This window comes from Pelecanus crispus, chromosome 9 (genome assembly GCF_030463565.1).
Source record: "Pelecanus crispus isolate bPelCri1 chromosome 9, bPelCri1.pri, whole genome shotgun sequence".
NCBI classification, from domain to species: domain Eukaryota; kingdom Metazoa; phylum Chordata; class Aves; order Pelecaniformes; family Pelecanidae; genus Pelecanus; species Pelecanus crispus.
The window spans coordinates 28,766,551-28,785,383 of NC_134651.1; the positions used below are offsets into that span (position 1 = coordinate 28,766,551).

The following is an 18,833-nucleotide window of genomic DNA, read 5'->3' on the forward strand; positions in this document are numbered from 1 at the left end:
AGAAGAATTTCAGGAGCAGTAATCAAAAAGCAACAAAATATTTCTTCAAACACATGCAGAGAAGGTCTATAGGACAAATAGATCATCGGTAAAAGACCACTCAGAGACCGTAAGGTTTCACTGAAGAAATTAGGTAAGTTCTTTGTACCTCTTTGCCATAGAATTGCTGAAGAGGTGTATGTGCTGGAATCTTTCTTCATAGGGGTCCTTGATAGTCTAATTTATACTGAGGCATCAGTAGAATATGTTGTAGAACAAATGAAATGCCTACTAACAGACCTCCAGCACCAGTAACTAGTAGAAACAGCATATTTTTTTCCTCTTGAAACCAGATTTTTTACTTCTGTATTAAGGATAAAAGATGATACACAACTGAATAAGAAACTCTTCTTTCCAGCCAAACTTCTGGGCTAGAATTTGACTTGAGTCTCCTGTGCCTTTTTTATTCCAGAGAAGGCATTAACCAAGACCTGATACACTTACCGCCCTGCATCACTGAGCAGTTCATTGAGCTGCTGTGTCAGTACAGCCCAGACCAGGTTTTGGAGACACTTAAAGTTCTGGAATACTGCAGACTGGAAGAAACCATCCAGGTAGGAAAGACGATATGTATAAGGCAGGGGCCAGGGGAAGCATTCAAATCAGCACCTACCTCTTTAAAGTATTCTAAAAGTGCTTTAGCCTAGGTTGTGGATTAGTTCCTGGATACTCTTCCCATCCATTTCTTACACTGTTTGTCCCTTCGAGTTGCTAAACTGCTCTCCTGCAGCATGGTTAGCTATATTTAATATACTGATTCTGAATTTAGTCTCAGAGCTAATAAGAAAAGGCCATTAGTGCACTGAAGCTACTGAGTGACTACAGAATGCAGATTGGCTGTGTTAATGTTGATTAATATGTTGAAGGAATATGAAATCATGGGCCTGGGGTTTTTGGAAAGCCATGCTACCAAAATTTGAGTAGTACTGGAAGAACAACTATTTCTTCCCTTTATGAAAATTTTAACAATAATCTGCCCTTGATCTTGATTCATAGATTTGGGTTTTGTTTTTTTTTTTTTTTCTTGAAAAGATTTTAATCCTGGTGGTGGCAATACTGCAAGTTGAGAAACAAATGCAGTATAGCCAGTGGAGGAGGGGAAGTAGGACGACTCAGACTTGGGTAATGTGCCTGTGAACACATGGAGACACAATCCTTTCTGACCCTCTGGTCATTGTTGTCTTGTGGAGTAAACAAACACTGGCAAATTTCTTGAGATAGACATGCACCTTTGTTTTTTTCTTTTAACTCAGATAACCCAGAAACATCAGCTCCATGAAGCTTCTTCATATTTACTGGAGAAGAAGGGCGATATCCATGGAGCCTTTCTGGTTATGCTTGAGGTACAGTGCACTGAAATCCTGAATGTGGCATTTTTGCCATGCCAGCGTGGCATGACATGCCATCAGCATGATGGCATATGTTAAGGTTTGATATTGTCATTGCTCCTCAATTTGTTTCCACTAGAATCCATGGAAGCATTTAGATTCTGTCAAATAACAATATGTTGTCTGCAGAGTCAGCAGATCACTATATTTTTCTAGCATGTCTGCAACCATCTAGTAGATAATAGCTACTGAAATTTGTTTTTCTTAATCAAAAAAGATCTTTCAGCTCCCGTTTTTCTTTCCGTACTTGGAAAGGCATTTATGCTATGTTAGTCACATTGAGGAAGAAAATTAGGGTAAGCCTTTGTAACCACACCTTTTAAAAGCGCTACTGTTAAGATTCTGCAAGTTTACTGTTCTGAGTTCTCTCTTTGTTTCAGCGGTTGCAGAGCAAGTTGCTGATGCTTACTCAAGATGATGAAAGTAAGAGTTATCAAAGTTAAATTCCTTTTTTTTTTTTTAAAAAGAGATAAACACAAAAATGTAAAGTGCATATGTCTGACACCTGGCATGATGAGATAATAACCTCTTTCAGGTTTCTAGGTATTGTGGTGACATTTTTTAAATCTATATTCACATGGCTGTGGTAGTTACTCTGATGACGCTTTCTTACTCTGTTACTCTGATCTCTAGCAAGATCAGAGTAAACAAAATGTGATGGATTTTCATGTGTGTGGTCATCTGCCCTGTTAGCTCTTTTTATTGTTACTGGTACTTTTACTGGCTTACCAGACACATTTCCTATGTTAGAATCCATTCAAACTCATTACTGAGCTTTAGCAGGCATTATATGTGAACAGTGATGAGAGATATCTGGAAGTAGCTTTTTTTGAAGCAAACTTCTCAGAGAAGTAAGAATGTTCTGCCTACAGAAAAATGAGTATATGCACAGGTGTACTGTTCCCTAGCCCAAGGACTCATGGGCACCTAATTAAATGCAGTGCCCATATTTCTTACTTAATTGTATCCTAAACTTCAGCTAAGATCTTCCTCATTTGATTACATGAAATGTTTTATACGCCTAATTTCTTGTGCTATTCAGGAAAAGTGCCAAAAATCAGGACCTGTCTTTATAATTTAGTTCCTCGCTGTAGTGAACAGATTTTAGAACAGCATGATTTTATTTTGCAGAATGATTGGTAGTTAACGTATCTAATGGTTTTTTTGTAATTGTAATTTGTTTTTTCCCAAAAAACCTTAGACTCAACCGAACTCCCCTTGCTAGAAAACATTGAAGATACTTTAATGAAAACAATTGCCCTTTGCCGGAGGAATTCACACAATTTAGACCAGCAACAGCGAGAGGTAAGGTAATAAAAAAATGTGTCACTAAAATTAACAAAGGCCTCTGCATCTCCTGAAACTTTCTCTTCACGTGCTTCTTCCTTTTCCCATGTATTGGATACCGATGTCTCAAGCAGTCATTGTTTTCCTCTGCCTTGTGTTCTTGCAGTGGTTCAGGTTTTAGATCCACGAGAAAGAAATCCTCACTTGTAGGGATGAAGCACAAAATAAAGCGCATATCAGCAGTGGATAAGCAGATGAGACAACATCCTTTCCCCATTTTTAGCTCCAGTTGAAATTTTGGCTTGAATGTCAATCAGACACTAAAGAAGGCATAGTAATGTTTGAGCCAACTTTATGGTGGCACAAAGCTGATGCTGCTGTCACTGTGGCTGCAGAATATTGCTGTTCTGAATATGTTCACAAATCCTGAATTTAACGTCAGCCTGGCCTTTGAGGGATGGAGACAACACAGCTTGCTTGAGCTCTTGCAGAGAGAACTGGGTTTGCCTGTCTCCTTGTACTGAGGTTGTGTTTCCATTTTGCCAACGCTGGTGACATAGAAGACCTCTTTACTCTTAAGATTATGCATAACTTACATAACTGAACTCAAAACTGAGAACGTTGTTCCCATGTCTGAAGAGGTGGCATGTCTGTAAGTCAAGTGGAGTTTCTTGAGCACTGTCCAGTGTATGACGTGACCTGCTCAGTTTCTTCTCTTAAATGATCTTACTGTGCAACAGATAGTTGCTGTGTTTTATTGAAGAGGTGTCCACGTGCACACCCTGAGTGCTTGTGGCCTACCTGCCTAATTGGATAGATTTGAGTTAGTGTTTGCTCTCACTCTGGGTCCTGTTCCACCTGCTGGAATTGCTTTGTTGATGCCCAAGTAAGATTTGACTCTGGTCACTATATGAAGGACTAGCTTCCCCAGTACAATATTATACAAATTTTCACAACTCCTGTATACTTCCTGGAGAATTTAGATGCTCCTTTCCAGTTGGGATCCATTTACTGGGCTACCTGTTATATAAGCAGTCTCTACCCCAGACAGTTTGCATCTCACATGGAGAAGTAGTTGGGGACTGAATGAAGTAAAAGTAAATTTCTTATGTTGTCACAATTCCAGTAAAGAAACAGGTGAGAATGGAGAAGAGGGAGCAAGAGAAGCCAAAGGTCTTCTGTGCTCGGAGCCCAATGAATCATAGAATCATGGAATCGTTTAGGTTGGAAAAGACTTTTAAGATCATCCAGTCCAACCATTAACCTAACATTACCAAGTCCACACTAAACCAGTTAAGGGTAGACTAGACTAAACCATGTCCCAAAGTGCCACATCTACCCAATTTTTGAACACTTCCAGGGATGGTGACTCCACCACCTCTCTGCGCAGCCTGTTCCAATGCTTGACTACCCTTCCCATGAAGAAATTTTTCCGAATATCCAATCTAAATCTCCCCTGGCACAGCTTGAGCCCATTTCCTCTCGTATGGCTAACTACTTGGGAGAAGAGCCCAACACCCACCTCAGTACAACCTCCTTTCAGGTAGTTGTAGAGAGCGATAAGGTCTCCCCTCAGCCTCCTCTTCTCCAGCCTAAACAACCCCAGTTCCCTCAGCCACTCCTCATAAGACTTGTGCTCCAGACTCTTCACCAGCTTTGTTGCCCTTCTCTGGACATGCTCCAGCACCTCAGTGTCTTTCTTGTAGTGAGGGTCCCAAAACTGGACACAGTATTCCAGGTGTGGCCTCACCAGTGCTGAGTACAGGGGGACAATCACTTCCCTGCTCCTGCTGGCCACACTATTCCTGATACAAGCCAGGATGCTGTTGGCCTTCTTGGCCACCTTGGCACACTGCTGCCTCGTGTTCAGCCAGCTGTCAGCCAGCACCCCCAGGTCCTTTTCTGCCAGGCAGCTTTCCAGCCACTCTTCCCCAAGCCTGTAGCATTGCATGGGGTTGTTGTGACCCAAGTGCAGGACCCGACACTTGGCCTTGTTAAACCTCATACAGTTGGCCTCGGCCCATTGGTCCAGCCTGTCCACGTCCCTCTGCAGGGCCATCCTACCCTCCAGCAGATCGACACTCCCACCCAGCTTGGTGTCATCTGCAAACTTACTGAGGGTGCACTCAATCCCCTCATCCAGATCATTGATAAAGATATTAAACAAGGCTGGCCCCAAAACAGAGCCCTGGGGAACACTGCTCATGACCGGCCGCCAACTGGAGTTAACTCCATTTACCACAACTCTCTGGGCTCGGCCACCCAACCAGTTTTTTACCCAGCGAAGAGTACACCTGTCCAAGCCATGAGCTGCCAGCTTCCCAAGGAGAATGTTATGGGAGACTGTGTCAAAGGCTTTGCTAAAGTCCAGGTAGATGACGTCCACAGCCCTCCCTTCATCCACCAGTCAGGTCACCAGGTTATATACAAGGAGATCAGGTTGGTCAAGCAGGACCTGCCTTTCATGAACCCATGCTGGCCGGGCCTGATCCCCCAGTTGATCTGCACTTGCCTGTTGAGTTCATTCAATATGAACCACTCCATAATCTTTCCTGGCATCGAGGTCAGGCTGACAGGCCTGTAGTTCTCTGGGTCCTCCTTCCAGCCCTTCTTATAGATGGGCGTCACACTGGCAAGCCTCCAGTCATCAGGGACCTCCCCTGTTAACCAGGACTGCTGACAGATGATGTAAAGTGGCTTGGAAAGCTCCTCCACCAGCTCCCTCAATACTCTTGGATGGATCCCATCTGGCCCCATAGACTTGTGAGCATCCAGGTGGCATAACAGGTTATTAACTGCTTCCTCCTGGACTATGAGGGCTCCATTCTGCTCCCCATCCCTGTCTTCCAGCTCAGGGGCCTGAGTACCCTGGGGTTGACTGGTCTGGCTGTTAAACACAGAGGCAAAGGCAGCATTAAGTACCTCAGCCTTTTCCTTGTCCTCGGTGACAAATCCCCCACATCCAGCAAAGGATGGAGATTCTCCTTGGCTCTCCTTTTATTGTTGATGTACTTATAAAAACATTTTTTATTATCTTTTACAAAAGTGGCCAGATTGAGTTCTAGCTGGGCTTTTGCTTTTCTAATTTTCCCTCTGTATGACCTAACAAGATCCCTGTACTCCTCCTGAGTTGCCCGCCCCTTCTTCCAAAGGCGGTAGACTCTCCTTTTTTCCCTGAGTCCCAGCAAAAGCTCCCTGTTCAGCCAGGCCGGTTGTCTTTCCCGCCAGTTGGTCTTATGGCACACGGGGACAGCCCGCTCCTGCGCCCTTAAGACTTCCTTCTTGAAGAAGGCCCAGCCTTCCTGCACCCCTTTGCCCTTCAGGACTGCCTCCCAAGGGACCTTCCCAACCAGCATCCTGAACAGGCCAGAGTCTGCCCTCTGGAAGTCCATGGTAACAGTTTTGCTGCCCCTCCTCTTTACATCGCCAAGAATCGAGAACTCTATCATATCACGGTCGCTAAACACAAGACGGCCTCCGACCACGACATTTCCCACAAGCCCTTCTCTGTTTGTAAACAGCAGGTCAAGTGAGGCACCTCCCCTGGTGGGCTCGCTTACCAGCTGTGTCAGGAAGTTATCCTCCACACACTGTAGGAACTTCCTAGACTGTTGCCTCTCTGCTGTGTTGTATTTCCAGCAGATGTCTGGCAAGTTGAAGTCCCCCGCGAGAACAAGGGCTAGTGATTGCGAGACTTCTGCCAGCCGCTTGTAGAATGCTTCATCTGTCTCTACATGAAGTAGTATCTTATTCTAAGGTACAAGCAATCTAGACTGAAAGCAGATCCCTAAGTGCTTTGCTCTGAGGTTATTTTAACATGTTTCAGTTCTGTTCCATTGCAGCCATAAGAAATGTAGTTCTGTTCTTCAGAATGTGGAAGTGAGTCTGTGGAAATGGACTCTGACATCGGTCACAGCTCATTTTTAATACTGCTGTGTTCTTACTGGTTTTTTCCTTGCATTCAATTATGTCAGGCCCTCTGGTTTCCCCTGCTGGAGGCTATGATGTCCCCACAGAAATTATCTGGTTCTTCACAGTGTCGATACTCCGAATGTAAGTATTTTGGCCTTTGTGATCCCAAATACTAATCAAAATCTGTGTGCTGTCTCTCCTCCTCTACTGAATGAATAGAAGAAAAGCAGTTTTGTTACTCAGTTCCTAAATTTGCTGCTCCTGCAGTAGATCTGAACTGCAGTGACTGTAGGACTGAGCTCAGGTTGGGCATTTGGTAGGCTGCAGTTGTCAGATACTTTTTTTTTCAGTCCTGAGTGGAAGAGGGACCCTACCGCAGCCTCTGCTCATAAGCTGGTTCCATTGAGGATGGTCTCTATGAAAAAGCCAAGGTGCACAGTGTGTACAAAGGCTTTCTAGGTTGTAAGTAGGTTGCATTCTGCACTTTGGGAACTTCTGACATAATGCGCTGTCATCTTCCATGCCTAACCTCTTTGTACGCTTATCCCTGCACCTGTCTATTGTATATAAAATCAGTAGAACTTGAATACACTAGCTAAATTCTCTACTCCAGTTCTAGTGCCCTGAATCTGTTGTGGGTGTCAGCAGCACATCTTGAAAAGCCTCCCTTTATGCGACATTTAAGACTAGTTAAAAAGGGGCTTAGATACTGTGGTCTTGGGACAGAATAATGTCTTTTGGTCCATTCCAGCCCTGTGCTCCACAGTGACTGTAGTTGTGCATGGTTAGGGATCGCAACATACTACGAGTAAGTGCGGTGGTGACCATGCTGTCCATTCTCCCTCTATTTCTTTCCTTCCAGTGACTGTTAGCTATATCTGGACTCCTGGGGATAGTCTTGCAGAGATCAGTAACCCAAAAATATAAATCACCTCTCTTCCCTCAACTCATCTTTTCCCCTTATTCAGAATGTCCCCTAGATTATCCATTTTTGGGAGCTAAATGCCTGCAGAAAAGTAATCCTCTGAAGTGATACCAGAAATGATGAGAGGGTAATATACTTGGATCCTGCATATTTGTTTTCATTCCTAATGTGCATACTTCCCAAACTGCTCTAACTAGCTAATTATCCCCACAAGGAAGCTGAATTGCTGGGTCCATGCATATTTCAATATTGGCTCTTACTTTGAGGAATTGGGGATTGAGGAACAAGTTTCATGCAAAGGTTAATGCTAGGAAGTCTTAGAGTCTGTGGGACTATAACGCGGACAAGGTATCCAAATCGTTTTTTGGTAGCAGTAGGAAAAGTGAATGACAGTGCTACAAAGTAAGTCTCAAAATGTAGAAGTTTACTGTAGGTAGGGCATGGGAGGGGAAGGGAGAGGCATTGTGGTATCGAAAACTTTTAAGTATACTTTCTGATACAAAAAGCTGCATGTGCTTAGTGCAAAACATGTGCAGAAGAAAAAAATATAAAAACCATTTTCAAAATAGAAAACAGGAATTGAAATAAAACTCTCTTACTCAGAAAGATTGATCTCTCTCAACTCCTTGAATCCTAATGAACTGCTGGTGGCTTTTATGTTTGATATTTCAGCTCTGAAGAGTTTGACAATGCAAGTCCTGAACAACATGGCTGCATTTATCGCTCTTCCTTCAATCCTGCAGAGAATCCTACAGGTGAGTTTCTGAAGAGAAGAAACTTTTACTAAGCTGTGCCACTCAGTTATTGGGAAGAGCTGAACACATTCCTGATGTGATAGCAATTTCCATGTCGTTAAAGATCAGATTAGCTAATGGTCTCGTTCAAAGTATTTCAGTAAAAGTTCAGTTGGTGAGATAAAAGTTGGAAAAGTTGATAGAATGACCTGGAAGACTTGATGCTCTGAGGAGACATGTGGGAACACATAGACCTGTGAGAAGATAATTGAGGTAATTTCTGCAAACCAAATAAAATATTATCTCAAAGGTTGCAATTACTTTGAACTGGAACTTAGCAGCTTTAGGGGCAAAGCCACTATGAATTTCTCAAAACTTGGAACTAAATTTGTTGAAAGCCATTTAGCTAAGGCTCTGGGATGGACATTTGTGAAAACACTAAAGCAAAGTTTGTAGGCTTTGGAGAAAGAGATCAAGACTGGGACATTTTGATTGATGGTGCAATGTATTATTTTAGAGATGTCTGTTAGTGAGCAGCAAACATCTTGTAGAAGAGCTGATTTCAAAATGGGATCTTGAGTGATCACAAGCAGGTATGATTTGTTAATTTGCAAAATAGATGTGGGGATTTAATAGCAAACCTTGAGAAATGCAGAAAATGAATTGGAGAAATTGTCTGCTTTGTGGAGTGGAATGATTGAAGGGTTGAGAAAGAGTTGAATTACTCTTCAGGGTTTCTGTTCCAGATGAGAGAAGAAAATGTAGAAAAGGGCTTACAGGCTTCACAGGGTGAACAAACACCTCTAGCAACCTATTAGTTTGATCTTAATATTATGCATAATCTTGGATTTTGGAAAAAAAATCATAATTAAAGACAGTGAAAAATGTTGTAAAAGAGTCGATAGAAAGCATGATCAAATGAAATACGGTTTTATCAAAGGTAGAAAGTGTCGAGCAAACTTAATGCCTCTTCAATAACTTCATCTAGTTCTAACTGGGCATTAGATATAGTTTCCTATTGAGCTTTGTTTGATGTTTAATGTAGACAGGAGATGATACAGAAGCTGTGAATGAATAAGTGGGGAGGTTGACAGGGAGGCTTTCCTGGGTTATGTTGAGAATTACCAGAATGGGGTGAGAGGCAAACTGGCGACCACTGTGAAGATAACACAGCCGGGAGGTATTACAGTGTGGAGGAAGATCCTGTTCTCCCTTGGGAAGAATAGAAGTTCTTGTTTGCAGTCTTCAAATATTTCATCCCATTTCTGTTCTTACAGACTCTTTCAGCAGAAATAGAAAAACCCTTATCTAGAGGCTGGCATTCATGTCCTAGAGGCAACAGATGAGTGAAATGTATTTGTCAGTTGTACAGGGAAGTGGTTGGTGTGATGGCACTATTGCAAAGGATAATGGGATGCTTACAGTGGATCAGGTGAAGTAATTTTACTAGGGACAGAAATGTGTAAGGCATTATTTAAAGCACCATGTGCAACTCCGGTCACTGGGTTTGGAGGCAGGGGGTAATTGCTCCTGCTCATTCCACTTCCCTGGTCAGCCTTGCAAATTCAGTCTGACAAAATAGAGATTTAAAAAGGAAGATGTTTTTGTACAACTACAGCAAAAAATGAGCAGAGATGATAACTTCTTAAAATGCATTTAGAGAGAAGGACTGAATTCCAGGTAAAAAATATTAGTATCAGAACTTCAGAAAATAGGAGTAGTAATTGGTACCTTGTAGCTCAGAAACAGGTGTAGGGCAAATAGTGTCGTAAAATTCATTAGAAGATTCTATGGAAGAGAAGGTGGTATTTATTTACAGGATCTCTAAATAAGTTGACTTTGCCTCTTAACACTTATTCTTTTATAGATTTCATTCACTCACACTCACGTATTTGCAAACACCTAAGATGTGTGGGAATGAGTGATCTTACCTGGATCATTTTGGGGCAGTAGAGTTATTTGTGTCAGCTGCTTACTGCATGTCTGGGGTTCCTCTCATTAATGGTGACAGCTTAGGTTTGGACAGCTTAGTTATGTCCATTAGAAGTTGCTGGCTGTTACAAGGTGGATTTTTGCCTCTGAATCTCACTTAAGCTTCTGTAAATCATAGGCCAGGTTGCTGCACATTTTGTTTTCCCTTGTTTGGAACCTAGGTTTGAAATGCATGTCTGTAGTCTGTTCTCCTGTTGGGCTAACAGAAAAATGGTGCATGATATTCAGCAAACCTGTCGTCATCCTCATGTTAGGACATGGGGTCTTCCACTGATAAAATGCCTGTGCTGGGCTCTTACCAGTCTGCTGCCTTCAGTGCTTGACACCATCCTCAGCTTTGCAGCTGGGAACAGTGTCCTTTGTTACCAAGACAAACCATTCATTCATTTAACTCCTTGTTCTTGTGCTTAAAACCATGCATTTCCATTCAGACTGTGTTCACACCAACCTTTATGTCTGGATTTCTGGGATTGCATTACTCTAGGTTACTTTTGCTTGTGTGTTTGTAGATGTGTTGTATTAAACTATTGCTTCAGGACTCGCACCAGATGCCTGTGGGAGGTTTTCTTTGGGTTTTATTTTGGTGCACAGCTTGGCCCTTGGAAAACAACATTGCTTTGAATTCAGCTTGGGAAGATGATGTCGGCAATGGTGATGAGTATGTCTTACTGTGTGGCCCTGTCTTTGAGTTCACAGCTCAGACGTTCAGGGGTTCTGAAACCTTGCCATGTTTCAGATCAGGAAAGAAACTCGCCCTGTGTTAAACAGCAGGGAGCACTGGATTTCTTGCCTTCCTGTGTAGTGTGACCTGTCATCTGCTTCCTTGGATTATCTGGGAATGCCATTTAAGTGCCCTGCGGGGAAGAATCACAATATGGCATGCATACATGGTGTTTCCCCAGAACACACTGTCTCAACAGCTTTCTCAGCTAGAAAGATCTCTATTTTGTTCGCCCTGGGTGGGTATTCCTTTTGCAAAGCTGTGTCATTGCTCTTTGAAGCCATGTAAAATTCCAAACCCTGGTGCCAAACTGTTCTGTATTGGTTCTGAGCAGTATGTAGGGCCTCGTTCAAAATGTTACTGAAGTGCCACTTTAACTGTGACCATAAGTAAATTCTTGCCCTGGAGAACATAGAGCCTTTCCCAAGCCCTCAAAATATTTCTGTGAAACCCAGAATTATAAGCAGTGCTTGTCTGAAAATGCCTTCAAAAGCTGTTCCACAGAGGCCAAATCTTGGTGGTAGAGCATAGATGCACTGGAGCTGCAGGTCTGGAAGGTAGAACAGCTGCCCAGGAATTAACTGGGGGATTTTTTGTAAGGTGGATGACATCAATAAACTGAGGTAGATTATCTTGCCTTTTCCGAAAAGGAATTAGAGTATTCCAATTTTAGTGGACTATTTTTCTTCCTCTTCTGGGCTTAACTGCTTACAGATTATACCTTATGCAAATGTTAACTTTGCAACCAAAATGCTTTGCTAAAGGGCACCTTGTAAAGGTCTATGACCAGACTCCACAGCTTTCACAGAAAATAGGTAGGCTCCTGGCATCTGCCTATTACAGCATATTGATTCAACTTTATATAATTCAAGTAATATGAAATAACAATTGGTATATTTATGTTCTTGCTCATCCTTAATAATGTTGTAAAGTTAAATAGGAAAGTCTGAAATATTATATATAATTATTTTTTTTATATATTATTAAATAGGAAGTCTGAATTAACTGTATTAGGAGAGGTACTAGAGGAATCCTCTTGAGCATTAAGAAAAATTCTTTGTCATTAAGGATGTGAATGCTGTCTGAAGAGGGCTGAGCGGTTGAGTGTTAATTCCATTACAGAGCTGTAATCCTTCATGAATGTTTTGTAAGTAGATGCAGCTGATGCCTCTTACAAAATGGAGAACTGGAGAAGCCAGAAATTTAAAACCTACCTGTAGGAACCCCAAAGTGGGAAAGGAAGGAATCTCTAAAAACTGTTCCAGAGTGGAAGCAGAAAGATCCAGAAAGCCTTTGCTTGAATTTTTTCCATCCCTGCTTAGGGCTCTGCCTGTTGTGTTTTTTTTTTTTTTCTTTCCAGCCCTGAAAGTCAATGCTGGGATTAGTTTTGTGTACAATAGTTGCTCTGTCCCCTTGTAGATGGGACAAGCTGCAAGTGAATGCGTTTTCTGAGTTCATAGTGCATTTATTAGCCTGGTTCTATAAGTGCTGTTAGCAAAGAAAGTGCTATTTCCTGGACACGGGAAGAAATTGGAAATGTAGGAGACAGAACTGGCTGAAAGGCTGTATGAGTACCTCTGGCTTGCATTTGGATACCTGCCAGCTTTTCCTGATCTGTTTGTTGGTAGTGGCACTGGGCAGTGAGTTTGGCTTTGACTTACCATGCTGAGCGTTGCCATGCACTCAAGGAAATACCAGCCTGGAAACAGTAGCTCTGATCTGTTCCTGGCTTGGTGCAACTGACTTATTAATGTGCCATCCTGTACAGTGTATTTGGAGCATGCATAAATTCCAAACTGAGGCAAATTTTACAAGGTGGAATTAATGGAACGTATTCCTCCATAAAAGTAATTGATCCCACAAGGCTCTTGTGACTGTAAATTTTGTGGAGGCTGAAACCAGCAAATTGGAAGAAAGCTTTATAACTTGTTGAAAAAGTGAAATTACAGCTCTGGATTTCATGCTCAAGGCAGGTAGACAGCTGCAACCCAGGCCTGTGAAGCACTGTCTCATGGCTGCTGGCAGGAAATGTGCATGAACTTCACCATTTGCACTTGACTGCAGGCTCGGTATAAGGCTTTGCTAGACCACATGCCTTCTCTTTAGAGAAAAGTCCATTCTCTTCCTACTTGCCATTTTTTTAGATATCATCAAGAATGACTTGAGAAAAAATGAGCAACTGAAAGTTGGCCCTCAGACTCAATGTTCCTCCGCTGCAAAGCTGTAGGTGGCTCTTTTATTCTTCTCTCCTCTTCATATCTCCTCTTCCTCCTCTGTCTCTATCCAGACAAGAAACAAGTTGCTTTGAAAGTCTCTGCTTGCAGCTTGGGAAGTTTGAGTTGCTATATGTCAATGGTTGCATCTGTACAGTTTGTGAGTTACCTGTTTGGGTTTGGCCATGCACTTGAGTGCTCTACAAGAATGAGTATCTGGTGGATACAGAAATAACTTGCCCTATGTTATGGATCACGTACATGCTGCATTGGAAGTCCTGAGTTCCCTGTTGCCCTCCATAATTCATATGGTGACTCAGTGTAGTGTACTTCCTATGCTGTTGCTTTTAAATTATGCATGCAGAAAGAAAACTTAGTGTTGTTTGAGGCTGTGCTGTTCACCTAGCAAAAAAGTAGCCTCTGCAGCATGTCGAACTCTTCTGTACATTCTAAATCTACAGCTGGTTTTGACTGAAGTGCTATTACTCAGTGCTGTTTTTATTTAGGCTTGAATGTTGGCATTTCTGCCTGTCACATTTCCTCTGAAGACTGTTGTTCAAAAATTGCCTGACTTGCTTTCTATAGCTGTTTTGGTGATCTCTCTGGGTATCTTGCTTCCATGCTACTTTAGTCATCTTTGTCAACTTGATTTTTCACTTGATTCTCCTTTCTCTCCCTCGCTCTCAATCCCAGCATGGAATCAGCCTTTCTCCTACTCCTTTTCTCATTCATCACATCCAGAGCTTGTTCATCTAGCTCCTTCTGTTCCTGCTTCCACTGTGTCTCCATCATTTTTCTGCTCTCTAGGTTAGTTTCCTTTTCACATCTTGCCAGTCTGCCTATTTTTGCCAATGGCTTGTCCATTCCACCAGTCAGCTTCTCTTAGCTTCGAGCAGGCTTCCCCCAGTACCCTTCCACTGCCTCCCAGCAGAGCAAAATGCTTTTTTTCCAGGTCCAACTCAATGACTGTCTGTCAGCCTTGAGGATTTGTGTGTTACACAAAGACTAATTCCCCTGATCCTCTTCTGAGGCATTCCTGAATAGACTTATTCTGATTATAGGCACGTATGTGCCTCACTGGTGCCAGTTTGGGGTGGGGAGGGCACAGCCTTGCCCTTTTGCAGATCAGACTCTCTGGGCCACAGAGACAGAACTGAAGCTGGGCTGCAAGGTGTGGATCACACCAATGCAGTAGCTAATAGCAGATCCTGCTACTAAACTGACTCCTCTTCCTTGCTTCCCATTTATATTAAAGACACAAATATTGGCTGGATCCCAGCCAGTTAGCCAACAGCTTGCAGGGCATCTTCCTTAGTGAAATATCACTGTGTTGCATTCTAGTCTGATCTTGCTGCTGCTGCAAAGACAAGTAGGAGGAAGTTGTGTTCCTGGCACGTGCATGTTGGAAGTGGTGCCACGTTGTGTGTTGGTAGGGCACAGGGCACCTCTGCAACTGCATGGAGAGGTCTTTCAGGGTCAGTTCTGCCCAGGAGACACTAGTGCTGGTGGCTGCTAGCGCTTGTGGCCACTAGGAGCTGTCAGCAAACTCTCACCATGCTGGCTGTTGGGCAGAGGTATTTCCTGGCATGGTCCAGTGTGTCCATGAGCAGGAGCCTGCTCTCTTGTGCAACAGGGCCTGGCAGGAAGGAAGGGTGTTGCAGAAGTCTCTCCCCTCTGCCGGTGCTTTGCCTGTTTCTGCCTGTTTGAGAGGCTGTGCACTGTAATGGAGAACAGCTCCCAAAGGGCTCCTTGCTAAGCCCACCCCCGAACAGGGAGAAGCACTAGAATCCTAGACTAGGGTTCCTGTCCTGCACTGAGTGATGCTTCAGAGGGTGCCAGGGTGGCTGTGGAGGAGAAGGGGATGTTTGGTTTGGAGCAGGCCTAAGGAAGCTGGTTGAGATGCACCAGGGCAATGACTTGTACCACAACCCTTCGCTTGTGCTGCAGGCACATGGAAATAAAGCTGCTCAGGGTGTGTGGAAATCATCCCTGCAGTAACAGAGGAGCCTGCCAGGCCCCTGTTCCCTAGATGATACTCTATCATCTGGGATGTGAGACCAGGATTGACCGGGATTCTTGCATACTGCTGTGCAGCTGCACAGCCCACTGGATCTGTGTGCTTTCAACCTGCAGCTGAGGGGGTGCTGAATGAGCTTGGGGATGACCTGTGGATGCACAGAGACCGAGGAGTGAATTACCCTCTGACCTGGGCAAAAAGCACACTGTGACAGCATGGGGCCTGGAGCCCTGCAGGCAGCCCAGGAGCTCCCTGTCCAGCAAACACCCATAGCAGTCGGTGGCAAATGGCAGCACACACAGAGTTGATGCCTCCTGTGTTGCTGCAGGGTGTTTCTGCTGTTTTCTTTGATATTCAAATGCGCTCTCCAATCAGCTCTTGCATTTCCTGAATGAAGTTTCCAAGGTCACATTTGAAGTCTTTTGACCCAAGCACAGTAATTAGTATTGATGTTGTCATCTACTCAGTTTTGCTAATTACCAATTTTCCCATCAATACATAGGATTATTCTGCTGTCCTTGTGCATGTACAGCATCTTTAAATCTGGAGTCATAACTTCCATTTGCAATGCCAATCTGGAGGGGGGAAAAAAAAAGATTAAAAAAACAATGATTAAAAGAAAGCCAGAATGGTCATATCCTGTGATATGCTTTTTATTTCCTTATACAGGATCCAGTTTATGGAAAAGGGAAACTTGGAGAAATTCAAGGACTTGTCCTGGGAATGCTGGACACTTTTAACTACGAACAAGTAAGTTGCATGCATTTCTGTTCTGTCCACTGCTGTATACAGGGATTACTTTTAGCTGTCTGGCCTACTACTCTCTCTCATTTGTCATTTCTCTCTGCAGGGCAAGGTAGATGGACATGCAAGTGACTTATATTTGTGTGATTGGGGGAAGGGGAATGAGTTTGTATTGCTCACAGACAGATTGCGAGTGAAAGGACTGGCAGGTACATGGTGATGTGAACACCTCTGTAGTTCAGTTTTATGTTAAATGTACTGGAAGGTTAAACACCTGCTTTTTCTCCAGCTCATCCTGCAGTTAGGGATTCAAAGGCACAAAACCAGTATGTTTTGTCTTTTTACGGGGTTTGAAATAAGTGCCTTTTAAATTAGGCTGTTCTGCCACTTCCCAATGGTAATGCTACACTTCCTTTGTCACCTGATGAGATTTCACCTTTATCTCACTCCTACCTTTCTCTGTCCAGTCTCAAAAGCCAGGCAGTCTCCAAACTTCAACAGTTCACTAAAACTCATTTTCCCCAAAACAGAATGTGTAGGCTTCCTCCAAACTTACCCTCCCTCATTCTGCCTACCATATGCCACTACCATCCTAGCTACTGCTCAGGTCTCCATGCAGCAGCATCCAATTTAAAAATAAAAAGGGAAATAGGTTTACTGTAGAGGGCTGAACATAAAGAGCCATTATCTGTTTGGGTTTTTGGTAAAGGTCTGCTCTGCTCAGAGCAGCATAGGTCCTCTGTTGTTGCCTGGCAGTTGTCTGGTACAGGCTGCATGCCACATCTGGATTAGGCCAGATGTGAACCACTGGTGCAATCTCTGCGGCCTTTTGTGAGTTGCTGCTACAGAGCATCGATAGATCACAGACAAGAGCACCTATGCCTGATACCTGTTGTTGCTGAAAGAAGCACTGACCGCTAAGAACTAAGGGTATTTTGCTTTTGGCTCTTCAGAAGTGGAAATCTCAGTTGGGAAGAACTAGCAGATGAGAAGTTCAGTGGGTTTTTTTGTATTTTAATTGCAATAGTGCATTTGGGCTTTGATTTTTATCAGCATGTTTCTCCTAAAATGGGGGATGTAAGCAGTAGCTTACTAGGTAGAGCGGAAAAAAAGGGGGGTCTGTTATGGAAGATGACAAAATGAGCCTACCATGTCTCTTTTAATGCTCTTTGACAGAAATCAGTAAAGGACTTATCTATTTAAAAGTGAAAAGGTATTTCCTCCATTAACATGTGATGAAAGGATAAGTATTTTGAGGGCAGTGGCTAGAAAACATATAAAGAGAAGCAATTTTGTTGGGTTGGTTTTGCCCTTGGTAATCTGCAAAGCAGCTTGTTGTGAAGAATTGATCAGTATGGAGATCTGCAGTCTGGAGATGACAAAATGACCTAGTTATTCTGTATATTGTCTTCCACACAGACCCTTTTAGAGACAACTACGAATCTTTTAAACCATGATCTCCACTGGTCCCTGTGTAACCTAAGAGCTTCTGTCACTAGAGGGCTTACCCCAAAGCAGGATTACTGCTGCATTTGTCTACAGCAGTACAAAAGGCGGCAAGAAACTACTGATGAAATCATTGTTTTCAGGTAAAGTTAAGGGGTAGGGTCACAGCTGTGATCATGTTAGTAGTTTTAAAAGGGAAAAAAATTTTAAAAAAAGCTACTGGTTTTTGACTTGCACAAGTAATCATATGTATTCCTGTGAGCATGTATCCCTGCTCCCTGGCACTGTAGAAGGGCTGGCTAATCAAACCCATCAGAGCCAGCCTTCTTTGCATGCAGCCAGCTCTGTCTCGGCTGGAGAGAATTGCCTTACAATGCTGTGAGAGCTGTTCAGTAAGCTGTCAGTTTATCTGTCATCTCACCCAGCAATGCAGCTAGTGCAACTGCAGCACCCTGAGTTCATTTGCCTGTATTTGTACATCTGAGATCTACTGCAGCCCTGACTACATACTCTGTTGGCATCTCCGATATTCCTGTCTGTGACCAGGTGGCTATAAAATCAGACAAGATCATTATTACCTTAGTATTATGATCTGTAGCTGTATCAGTAAATGGGCATCTACTGTTATTTTTGCAAGTCTAGAAATACTACAGGAGGGTGTGGAGGTATGAAGGGAGTGTATATACACTGCTGATCTGTATTTACAGATGAGCAGCCTTGTTTTCCATTGACCAGCAATTTCCCCTCCAAAGTGTAGAGCTGTCAGGCTGCATTACCCTGCTTTCAAGCACCTAGCAGAGTTCTCTTCTCTTCACAGCTGTGGCCACTTGTACCATTCACTGTGTCTGCTGAGTAAAGAGTGTGGGATGGTAACCAAAGGCCTGATGAGGTGGATGTGCTATAAATGCAACTCAAGTAACAAGGGAGGAAAACTGAGCGAGAACTTCTTAGAGCTAAAAAAAGGAAGTGGAGCATCCGTGGCACAGGTAAGGTTTGTGAGGTGGTTTCTCTTCAAGTAAACTTCGAGCAGTGCTTAGAGACTTCATCACTTTGTTCTCATGTCTGTCTTTGCTTCCAGACAAACCCATGATCAGTAACTGTCAAACAGTATCAGCAGCTAACTAGTCATGTTATGAAAGTCATTTTGTTTTGGCATGGGTATACAGAGCTGTGGAAGTAAATGGAAATGTGTTCATCTAGAAGGTCTGGGAACTGCTAGCCAGCATGAGGGGAAGTTGCGTGCTTGCAGCTGATTGCCTCCTGCACGCATCCACCGCTTTGTCTTGTTTGTGAGAGCCTGGGATGGGCCATTGGGGGCAGTTCCTTTCAAACTAGTTTTAGGTGTGTTTTTATATAAAACGTGCGTTAAAAGCTGGCATGTTCTTGTGGCTGGATTGTGGAGCCTCCGTTCTACC

The 18,833-nt window shown here is 43.2% G+C and overlaps 1 protein-coding gene across 2 annotated transcripts in view; it reads left to right on the plus strand.

Moving 5' to 3' along the window:
* VPS8 (VPS8 subunit of CORVET complex) overlaps positions 1-18,833 on the plus strand; it is a 77,019-nt gene that overhangs the window by 45,263 nt on the left and 12,923 nt on the right. The window contains exons 29-38 of one of the 2 annotated variants that reach the window (XM_075717049.1): positions 452-593; positions 1,293-1,382; positions 1,808-1,850; positions 2,629-2,732; positions 6,689-6,750; positions 7,378-7,397; positions 8,224-8,306; positions 15,898-15,978; positions 17,392-17,561; positions 18,236-18,404. In XM_075717049.1, the coding sequence (XP_075573164.1) occupies positions 452-593; positions 1,293-1,382; positions 1,808-1,850; positions 2,629-2,732; positions 6,689-6,750; positions 7,378-7,397; positions 8,224-8,306; positions 15,898-15,978; positions 17,392-17,561; positions 18,236-18,404 (964 nt within the window). Of the gene's footprint in view, positions 1-451; positions 594-1,292; positions 1,383-1,807; positions 1,851-2,628; positions 2,733-6,688; positions 6,768-7,377; positions 7,398-8,223; positions 8,307-15,897; positions 15,979-17,391; positions 17,562-18,235; positions 18,405-18,833 lie in introns of both variants that reach the window. The other variant, XM_075717050.1, reaches the window with a different exon arrangement.